This window comes from Prunus mume, linkage group LG2 (assembly GCF_029339155.1).
Source record: "Prunus mume cultivar Tortuosa linkage group LG2, ASM2933915v1, whole genome shotgun sequence".
In the NCBI taxonomy this organism is placed as follows: domain Eukaryota; kingdom Viridiplantae; phylum Streptophyta; class Magnoliopsida; order Rosales; family Rosaceae; genus Prunus; species Prunus mume.
In genome coordinates this window covers 31,243,863-31,255,046 of record NC_142699.1, presented here as the reverse complement: position 1 = coordinate 31,255,046, position 11,184 = coordinate 31,243,863, and the positions used below count along the sequence as shown (strand labels likewise).

The 11,184-nt window shown below is 38.2% G+C and overlaps 2 protein-coding genes across 2 annotated transcripts; both read right to left on the bottom strand.

Annotated features, from left to right (window-relative positions):
* Positions 1–1,778: 1,778 nt before the first annotated feature.
* On the bottom strand, positions 1,779–5,825 carry LOC103323582 (Pentatricopeptide repeat (PPR-like) superfamily protein). Its single transcript, XM_008225581.3, has 4 exons — positions 4,800–5,825; positions 2,626–3,645; positions 2,306–2,390; positions 1,779–2,217 (listed from the first exon to the last, which is right to left on the bottom strand). Exons 1-2 carry the CDS (start codon positions 5,720–5,722, stop codon positions 2,706–2,708), a joined length of 1,863 nt encoding a protein of 620 aa, XP_008223803.2. The 5' UTR covers positions 5,723–5,825; the 3' UTR covers positions 1,779–2,217; positions 2,306–2,390; positions 2,626–2,705.
* Positions 5,826–6,833: 1,008 nt separating this feature from the next.
* LOC103323581 (pyruvate decarboxylase 1-like) lies at positions 6,834–10,704 on the bottom strand. Its single transcript, XM_089044524.1, has 6 exons — positions 10,216–10,704; positions 8,451–8,614; positions 7,697–8,347; positions 7,497–7,614; positions 7,195–7,383; positions 6,834–7,065 (listed from the first exon to the last, which is right to left on the bottom strand). The coding sequence occupies exons 1-6, from the start codon at positions 10,702–10,704 to the stop codon at positions 6,901–6,903; spliced, it is 1,776 nt and encodes a 591-aa protein (XP_088900650.1). The 3' UTR covers positions 6,834–6,900.
* Positions 10,705–11,184: the final 480 nt, after the last annotated feature.

The following is an 11,184-nucleotide window of genomic DNA, read 5'->3' as shown; positions in this document are numbered from 1 at the left end:
TGGAAATAGCAAAATAGTATTATTCCCATTTCAAATAAGTGTTTCTCCACTTAGTAGAGCCAATGCGGTATGAACATCAGATCTTTTGAGCTTAATTAGCATTGCTCACAATAAAATTAAAAATACTCTGATTCTAATACTTTTTTCTTATAAAAAAAAAGAGTTATAGAGCACGTCATCTAGTTGTCTCTTGCATATGTTGAAACTCAAGTGGGTTGTTCACCGTCAGATCAGTTTCACGGACCAGATGAAACTTGAAAGTAAATTCAAAGAGTGGGAGCTTCAGCAAAAGATATGGTGGTCCTCTGGTTTTAAACACCTGGCGCTTTCTGCTGCGTTTCTCATAAACGGCGGTGTCAAGAATACTTTTATTTTTTTGGCGGATAGGATAAAGAATTTTGAAAAGCAAAAGAAGTCCATTGTAAAGAAAAAGAAGGGGGAGCTGGTCCCACCAAAGCCTCGGGGATGCCATTGGTAACGTCCTTGTACGAAAATACCCTTGAATTCAGGCGAAAATATCGGAAGTGTCTTGTATAACGGCCTTGAAGACCATCTAATATCATCTCATGTTTTATCTTTGTAATTTCAAACTTGAAAACTTCGTTATTAAGTTGAGATTTACAAAACGTTACCTAGAAGTAATAAGAGCTCAACACTGCATAAGAGCATATAAAGATGTACGGGGACATGAGTGGGGGTGTGTAGTGATATCTAGACTTTCAGCCTGCGAGCACAATGTTGGTCCTCACACCTAGGGGTGGGCATCTCATCCAAATTATCCGTGTACCAACCGTACCGTATCAACAGTTTAGTTTAGTTTAGTTTGGTTTGGTTAAATAATTGTTTTATAATTTTAATTATTCCGATCCGATCCGTACCGAGATGTTTGATTTGGTTAATAAAAATAATATTCCTAACTCGAACGGAAACACGTACCGATCCGATATTTATACTTATTCTATTATTTAAATACAAAACAAGAAACCAAAGATAAATACAATTAGTATTTTGTATCACTCTTTTAACACTGATGTATCACTTCTTTATCACCATTGTATCACTGCTTTATCATCATTCTATCACTTCTTTATCACCCTGGTACTGTAGCACTTTTTGGTGAGAGGAATTAATGAATTTTATATATTTTTTAGTTTCGACCTTTGTTCCGTTTTTTACCTATAACTTTCCAATCGTTGATTCAAATTTTATGTTCTTTATATTGTTGGATTCAGCATGAAAAACTAAAGAACCCAATGCAAAAAAATGGTCAATCATTTACATAAATGTAGAGAATTCAGTAAAAATAACACTCAAATGTTCAAACAACAAACACAAGTGGCTCCCAGTACATCTTGAGTATATATTGAATGATATAGTGACTAAGTTATTTGATTTCATACTTGGATGAATTAGACTATTGGATTTTTATATTTTACAAGGATAATTTGGTGTATTTGTTCAAGAACTTATGTTATGTGAAAGTATTATAAATTGTATTTTTATTAGTATGTTTTTATTACGGTACTATCGGCGTACCGAACCAATCTGAACCGAATATTAGGTTAATCGATCCGAAGTCTAACGAAGTCTTTGATTTGGTTAACGGAAGAGAAAATGGTCTATCGAAGTCTTTGATTTGGTTAACGGAAGAGCCTTCTACCGTTCCAAACCAATCCGTGTCCAGGCCTACTCATACCCATTTGAGAGTCAAGAATTGAGATTTAGGGATTCAAGATTTGAAGTTTCTGATTTGTGAGATTACGTATGCAGAAATAGACTTGAGAAACTAATCAAGGGTTGATAATATGAATCAATGTAGTGTAAATCAAGGGTTGAAAATACAGAAAGAATAGGTAAGTAAACGCAAAAAGAGAACCCAAGTGCGAATGTAGTTCGGTTCTAAGATCAAGCAGTCGACATCTGCCTCCATGACTATGATTCAAAGGACGAAGCTTAGGGTTTTGATCGTGTCAATCCACGCTAGCTTCCTCAAAACTCGGAAGATTCCCTTGTGCCTCTTCTATTTAATGAGAATACGAAATTTAATCATGCATTACATCTGTTTGGAGAGCTCTGTACAAATGCTGCAGGGCAGTGACCTGTAAATCCTAGTCGACCAATTGCTGATTTCTGCGACCAACCATCATTTTAGGTTCAGTCATGGCCTATTAAACTACAGTATCTGTGAGGGAAGAATAACGATTCTGGAAACATAACCTGCAAGTATTAAACAAAGGTTCCATAACTAAGAGGTAAAGGAACATGAAATAAACATCTCCAAGAAAATGACTGCATCAATTCTCACCTTTAGAGCTTTAAATGCAATGCCTCATTGCCTGTCTCATTCCATCTTCCATAGCTGCAGTAAGCATATCCATTTCTCCGTATGTCTAAGTTGAAAGTTAACAACCAAAACACAATGAGCAACTGTGTGATAGAAAAAGGGTTTTAATAACCCTCATATGTAATGCTAAACCTAATTCTTCCTGTTAAAACAGTACAACAAATCAGTGAATTATTCTTGAATAAAAATAAATCGCAGACCAGACATCAGAAAAATTTTACACCCTAAAAAGGTCGCTAAAATTTCCAGAAGACAGATAAACATTGCTTGAATTCACCAACCTGGCAGGCAACTCATATTATAACCTTGTCGTTTGGTTGATAAGATCCAAATGCATAGAAAGTGGTTGAACCTTGTTTCTCTAGACAGAATTAATGTTTGGAATGTAACCTTCATTCTTCAGATCCTCATATAATAACTTAAGTAAATGAAGAATTTCTATTGAACCATCACCCGAGTGAAACTCATGAAGTTGATGCTCATTCCCAATCCAGCTACAACCAGGAGTCTTGCTGACACCCCTCTGTTTCATCAACAGTCTCATCTTTGCTGACTCATCCCACATTTTTAAATTCGCATATATCTTTGATGAGATAACATAGTTTCCTGAGTTTGAAGGCTCTAATTCGAGAAGCAGCTGCACTACCTGCTTAGTGACATCTACATTTTTACATTTCTTACAGGCGCCAAGCAATGCCCCCAGTACAACTTCATCTGGTTTTTCAGGCATTTTCTTAATGAAGTCCCAAGCTTCATGTACAAGTCCTGCACGTGACAAAAGGTCAACCAGGCAAGAGTAATGCTCTACTTTCGGGACTAGCCCAAATGACGAGCGCATCAAATTAAACAATTGACGGCCCTCATCCACTAATCCAACATGTACACATGCAGAAAGCACTCCCACAAATGTGATGTCATTTGGCCGAGTAGCCCCAGCACCTTCTGTCATGCTCTTGAATAGGGATATTGCTTCATGTGCTCTCCCATGGAAAGCAAGGGCAGATATCATGGTATTCCACGAGACCTCATTTTTCTGGGGCATATCTTCAAAAACTCTTAGTGCATTGGCTAAACTCCCACACTTAGCATACATGTCAATTAATGCAGTGCCGACATAAATGTCCTGTTGTATGCCCCTTTCGGATGCATATATGTCAATCCATCTCCCCAAATCTAGGGCACCAATCGAGGCACATGCAGACAACATTCCAACCAAAGTAATTTTGTCAGGATTAACACCTCTCTCTTTCATGTCATCAAAAAGCACCATTGCTTCATCGGACATTCCATTTTGAGCATACCTGTCATGTATATAAAATGATGATAAACATACTATCAAACTCAATTAATACATATAGTTAATAACGATACAAGGACACTTGATTTATACTTTCCATATATGTACTAGAAGATGATTCATACAAATATTAATACAATGGTTGGTTAATTAACTGGATATTCCATAGAATCTAATGACCACAGCTTAATTTTAACCAGTTGCTGTAAGGGGAGTATTGACCAGGCTCGAGAGTCAACTGTTTAAAAGATGAATAAGAAACTTTTGTAAGCAATAAAAGTACCTGCAGAAATATTTTGGTAAATGGAATTATTAAAGTACTGCGAAAGGTGGGCATATGCAGTACCAAATTGAACACCATCATGAATATAATTGTCGTTACTATTGTGTTTATCATTAAACCAAAATGCTGGTAAGTGATAACAGTTTTCAAAATGAGCCAGCCACCTTCTCAAAAGCTGCATTCCCGTGGAAGAAAAATTTCAACCAGAAGGAACCTCAAAACCCTTATATAGTTCATTTTTCCATGAAAAAGAAGTAGAAGCAAGTATTCCCAAATCAATCTACCACAATTTGTTCCAAACTAATGATACAACCAAATGTAAGTACTAGTTTTATTTAACGAAAATATCCGTCTGTCTTTATTCCTTGAATTTCCATGATATGATAATCTAAAGACATTTTCCAAATATCAAAATACGAGGGCAATACTCATGGTTCATGATCTAGTAAGTGCCAGATATAACCTAGCACTAGGTGTAAGGTATCTAGGTGTGAGGCGCTGAAAGGTTCTATTTTCTATTTCTTCCTTCCATAAAATCCCAATGCTGCTACATTTCGTTTTCAGATACCACATTCCTTTCTAATATTTAGAGTCAAATTCTCAACTTTACATAACCCTAATCTCTTTCTACCCTGAACATTATTACAACCCAGTTGACTTCCAAACCTCAGCCTTGTTCAATCTGTAAAATGTTATATTCCCTTTTTAATTTTTAACCATCAAAACTTAACATTCAAATTATTTAACACAGATAGCATGATTCTCCCCTGTGCGCTCTGACCCCATCATATAAACAAATTGAATTTGCAGGCCTGCAGCAAGGGAATGTAAACAAGAAATATAAACAAGATTGTACACGAGGGAGAGTTACTTGCCCTGTTATCATGGCATTCCAGGTGACTCGATCCTTTTTCTTCATACTATCAAAGACCCTCCTCGCCGAGGACAAATCACCACACTTTCCATACATACCAATTAACGCAGACCCAACATATGAATTCAGCTCCAACTTATTCTCAACAACAAAACTCTCCACCCACCTCCCCAAACTCAAATCACCCAGGTCCCCACACGCTCCAAGAATGCTCACCAAGCTCATTTCATCAGGCTCAAACCCCTCATCCCTCATTTCCTGAAACAACCGCACAGCATCACCCGCATACCCCATTTTGGAATACCCGGAAATCATCGAATTCCACGAAACCAAGTCCCTTTGACAAATTTCATCAAACACCTTCCGTGCAAAACCCAATTTACCACACCTAGCATACATGGTAATCAAAGAGTGAGTCACATGTCCATCCTTATCCAATCCAGTCTTAAACACCGACGAATGGGCTGCACGCCCATGATTCAACTCAACCAAATTCGCGCAAGCAATGAACACAAAAGGGTACGTAAAATTATTGGGCATCAGACACAAAGACTTCATTTGGTAATAGAATTCAAGAGTAAGTTGGTATTTATGCCATGTGGTGGTAAGGCCACGGATCATGACGTTGAAAGCGTAGTCGTTGGGTTCTGGGATGTGGGAGAAGAGCATGGAGGCATAGGAGAAGTCTTTGTGGTCAATGATTTTGGGGAGGAGGAAGTTGGGTTTATGTATGGAGTTTATGAGCATTTGGGTGTGAATTTGTTTCACTTCTTTGGTGGATACACATTGTTTCAGGAGGTATAAGAGCTTTCGGGAGAGAGAAGGGGATTGATTTGGGTTGTGGTGGGGATTGAGGTGTGTGTGGGCTTTTTCAAAAGTGATTTGGCGGGTAATTAGGTGTGAAGAGACTTTGGCTCTAAGCATAATTTAGTGCCCTTCAAATTTGCTGTGGTGGTTGTCGCTATTTGTTAGCTTATAAATCCTGGGGCATGATTATACAGGGCTTTTAATAAGATAGGAAAACCGAAATTGAATTTTGTTTCCCCAACCAAATGGTTATAAGATTAGTTTAGAAGTGGAAAGAAAACCAAATCGCCCAAAATGGCCCAAACCATATCGAACCCAACAAAACGTAGTAGATCACGGGAAATTTAGCTGGTTCATTACGTCACTAACCTTTAACGGAAAATGTTCTTGGTACTTATAAAACATTGTGAAATCAACTATTGTTGGTCTAGTGGTAGTGTTTCCCTTTCAAATTGTTGGAAGAGGTTTCAAGTTCGGTTTTCCCTCCTCCAAAGATCAAAGAAGAAGAAAGAAAAAACATTCAGACGTGGGATTAGTTGATTTTTGTGCTAAAACTGTCTACAGAAGGATGTTTGCTTCTTCTATGTTTATTTGTTGATGGCATACCCCTTCTCTGATTTCCACAATCTCATTGCATCTCTTCATTGTTGACCCATTCCTTTACTCTGGAATGGTATGGTTTCGAAGAACATGTTTAAGAAGACGGTACCAGTTATCAATTGAAAATTTTGAAAAACAATTGTTTAAGCCAACAGATAATTAGGTAATAGGTTATGAACTTCAACACTTGCTATACCTTGTGCACACAATTGAGCTATAACTTGTCTGTTTTTATGGCCTTTTGTTTGCTTCCTTCCCTGTATTTTAACCACAATCCTCCTCTCCTTCGCATGGGCCAGGCCTAGACTTATCTGCCTACAGTACTTCCATGCACTAGCCTGTAGTTAGAAGAGGGGGATTATATGCAGAAAAAGACCATAGATAATAGGAAAGGGCCACCATGCATACCCGTCAGAGCCCTTAAATTCCCCTTGCTTGCAATTGCAAGCTAATTGCATATTCCTGGTAACACCTGCCAACTAAGATTTATAACACACATGTATATCTTCTAAAATATATAATATGTTGCCTGCTGCTGCAAAATAAATCCATCTTAAAAAATTTGAAGATGTTTGCCAGAGCACAGGGCATCATCATTAACAAACCGATTACATCTCGAGTTCATTAGTTTAATTCTTCAAAGGGGGAAAAAGAAAGCTTAGTTTTAAAGTAGTTATAGTTGCAAGTTAATTTAATCATGGTTTTTGTGGGCGGCCTCTGGCAGTTAGTCTACAAGCAAACTGAATTAGCTCCTTGCTTGTGTCATCCATGTGTAAAACAACCTCTATGAAACACAAGCATTCCTCTTTGTCCTCAGTCACCGTCTTAATTGCTTCAACAAGCTCCTCCTCACAATGAACCTACAAACAAAATAGAACTAAAAATTAAAAGAATATAAATCGAAGAAATTTAACCTATAGGATCTCGTTTCTATTTACCAGTTGAATAGTACTTAATTAAGAAAATGCAGTTATCATGTCATGTCTCACCTTGGTGGTCCAGCACTTGCCTTCCCCATTGTGAATAGCATCAACCAAGGCAGCGTAGTTCCAGTTCTTGATTACATTGTAAGGCCCAAAATGGAACTGTTCTTCTGTCGTGTATCCGCCATTGTTAAGTAAAAATATGATATTTCGTTGTCCACATCGCAGCATAGTCGACACATCTTGTGCCGTCATCTGTAAAATATATAATGTGCTTGAGTACAATGGCATCTAGTCTAGTAACGAAGTGAAGAAAAACAGAAGGGCTTTATTGAAAATTAAAGAAAACCAAGTTAGAATAATTATACCTGGAAGCCCCCATCACCAATACAACTAATTAGTCTCTTATTCGGTGCAGCCTGTGCATATCCTAGAGTTGCACCAACTGACCAACCGATTGATCCATAATTTATTTGACACTCATAACTGCAGATTCATTTTCAATCTCCACATTATATATTCTAAATTAATTGCAGAACAAGTCAATGCATATATTCAATTTGCTTACCCGCATCCTTGTGGGAGTTTCAGCTTCTGGCAATTAAACCACGAGTCTCCTGCTTCTGCAATCACCGCGGTGTTACTTGACAACATGTTTTGTATGTTTTTGGAAAGAATGCTGACTTTCAGATTCTCCTTGGGATCACATTGAGAAGGAAGGCCCTCTGAGACATGCATCCGGCTGTAGTTCTTGTAAGCAGTTGAATTGTACTTGAGTAGCCTTGCAAGTGCTTTGAGAAAGTCCCTCATTTGAATGCCCCCAAATCTTGGTCCATTTGCAATAACTACACTCTGAGACTGTATGATCACTGCCTTCTGCATTTTGACATGAAGTGAGTACCCGAGAGTATTTAGTTCGTCAAATATAGCTCCGGCAAAGAGGTAAGCGTCAGCTGATTCGACAACTTCTGCGCAGAAAGGGGTGCTTGCTACACCCCAGTAAGTCCCAATGAAATTTGGATGGTTCTCTGGTATAAGGCCTTTTGCTGAGGGCATGACCGCCATGGCATAACCACAAGCATCTGCCAACTCAATAAGGGAATTACAGGCCTTTGCAACTCTAAGAAGAGGCCCAGAAACAATAACTGGTTTCACAGCCTTGTTCAAGTACTTTGCTGTTGCCTCCACTGCAATCTCCAGGCCTTCTTGGTTAGTCAGTCTGAAAAAGGAAAAAGAAAAACAATAATGATAGGTTAAAGTACTAATATTTAGTATTTGAATACCTTGAATAATTTACTGTCTAAAGAAGTCAGAAAAATTACTTGGGAGTTGAGAAGAATGGAGCAGGCTCTTGAGGAAAGGATGGATGAGGAATATCTGGTAAGTTACAGCTTATGCAGATGTAAACAGGCTTGCTTTCTTTCAAAGCAACTGCAATAGCTTCATCTATCTGCAACTGTGCATCTTCCAAGTCCTTCACAACAGCCTAAGTAAATAACAGGGTGCATGTTATATCAGAAATTGAGAGATGAGAGTCCGGAATCAGGGTACCAAAAATACAAAAATCAATTACTTCCACACGCTCTTTAATTTCCTTCTTACACCAGAGCGAAATGCTTAGCAAAATAAATTTTTAAGACTAGAAACAGACGGATGAGTTGTCCGCTACTAATTGGTCCAACCTACTGTCTCCAACTTAACAACATGCACACTCAGGGGGTACGGGGTTTATAAAAAACGTCTAGCTCTTATATTAGTATTGGAACCACTCAATTATACATTCTTCATCAACAGAAATTAGTATAGAAACAGTTCAAGCATCGTGAGAACTATATTTTGGGAGGAACAGCTGCATAAGTAACTAATAATATGCCTAGAGCTGCATTGAGGAATGATCCCTTCAATATATATACCACAGTAATAGGTTATGTTAGGATATTTGATCTTATTTGTTCTGTTTAAGACGGGTTATTTTATTATTGGGCATGAACTCCATATATATTACACTAAAGTAGAAAAGACACAAGAATACGCTTTAACATAACTTGAACTCTAGCCTGGACTTGTGGACGTAAGATTAAAAGCTCTCTCATGAACCAAGCTATCCTGACGAGGGAGACTCATACAACAAAAGGAAAGTCTGTGGTCTTAAGTCATGAAAGTGAATATTGTGGCCTATGTGTTGAGAGTATTTGTCTCACATTAAAAAGTTAAGGGATTTAGCTTGGGTTTATAAGGAGTTGGGCTACTCCCCTTATGGCCAATTGGTTTTGGGGTGGAACCTCAACTTTCTTAATGGTATCAGAGTGGGTTGCCTATGTGTGAATAGCCCAACTACCACATGTGCTTCACGTCACCCAATATGTGTTAGGCTTGAAATTTCGCCACACGTGCAGGAGCGTATGAGAATGTGAAGGTAAAAAGTCTCACATTAGAAAGTTTGAAAATCTTGCAAGGACTTATAAGGAGTTGGGTTACTCCTAGCATTGCCAATTGGTTTTGGGGTGGAACCTTAACTTCCTTCATGGTATTAGAGCAAAGCTTCACGTGTTAGGCCCAACGGCCACACGTGCTCCCACGTCACCTAATATGTGTTGTCTACTCGGTTGTATAGTTATCAAATGTTAGAAAAACACCAAAACTAAGTGGAAAATGTTTGTTGATACATTTCAGTTGTGGAGGGGTCTTAAAGGTTTCATGTCCAAAGCTAAGTGAGTGGGTGTTGTGGGTCTGGTTAGCTGTGTACTTACAAAATTTAATAGGTAAGTCACTTTGGGTTTAAAGGAGGCAGGTCCAGACATCCATTCCCTCTAATGTAAAATATAAATAATAAAAAACAGAAAATAAGGATTTTTTAACTTCTTTTTGGTGATGATTTTTATAGGAATTTTTTGGGTACAAGTTGATCTCATTTCCCACTAAATCAAAACTGTCCTTGGGCTAGAAACTTGTATATTGAGTATTTGGAGAGGAGATCTCGAACCTCTACATTTAGAGATTATGCATTCGTAACATCAATGGATATCATTTTGTGTTTGAATGTTAGTTTGAATATGCATGAATGATTTGTCGTAATGCATGGCTAACCTGGTGGCAAGTAACAGTTTGGAAGCATCTGAGCTCTTGGCTGAAGTCAGCCAATCCAATGGTGTGGTGGAGAATTCGGTTACTGCCATAATCATTCGAATTAGGACCACCAACAATGCAAATAACAGCGAGATTTTCACTGTAAGCCCCAGCAATGGCATTAATAACACTAAGGCCACCCACAGTAAAAGTGACAACGCAAGCGCTCACGCCACGGGACCTGGCGTAGCCATCGGCAGCATAGCCTGCATTCAGCTCATTGCAGCAACCGATGAGGTTGAGCTCTGGCTCGGCTATAAGACCGTCGAGAAGGCTGAGGTTGAAGTCACCCGGAACAGTGAACACATCTGTAATTCCTATCTGAACAAGTCTGCGAGCAAGGTGATGACCAAGCGTACTTGGGTTTTGAGTGCCATTGCATGAGGAGGAGTTAAAAATGGCATTAATATTATTGGCAGGTTTGGATGCGATGATGGCTTTGGTATCCATGGAATTAGAACTCACTGTTTCCCTCTTTTCTGCCGAATGGAAGGATTATTTTCGACCACGCTCAAACACTCAGAACCAAAATGACTGAATTATGAGGGGATATAGAAACTTGTAGGGTTTTTATCATATGAGAGGGTCATGAATTTTTCCTCACTCTTTAAGCACGTGATGAAAATATATATCCATCACAATAGTAAATATCCAGTTTCCAAACCCCACTCAAGCTGATCAATTATTTTCATACATCTCCCATAACGTGGCCTAGTCCTGTGATGCAAAAATATTAGAGATATTTAGTCATATACATATTCTTAGCACTAATAATATAGATAAACCCTGTACACCATTTAATTTCTATAAACAACAATTGAATTTAATTTTGATTATTAAATTACTTTGATATCCTATTGAGTGTTTTGGGTTTTTTTATTTATAAGGTTTTGAGATTGGGTTAGTTTTAAGCAATCAATGACAGTTTTG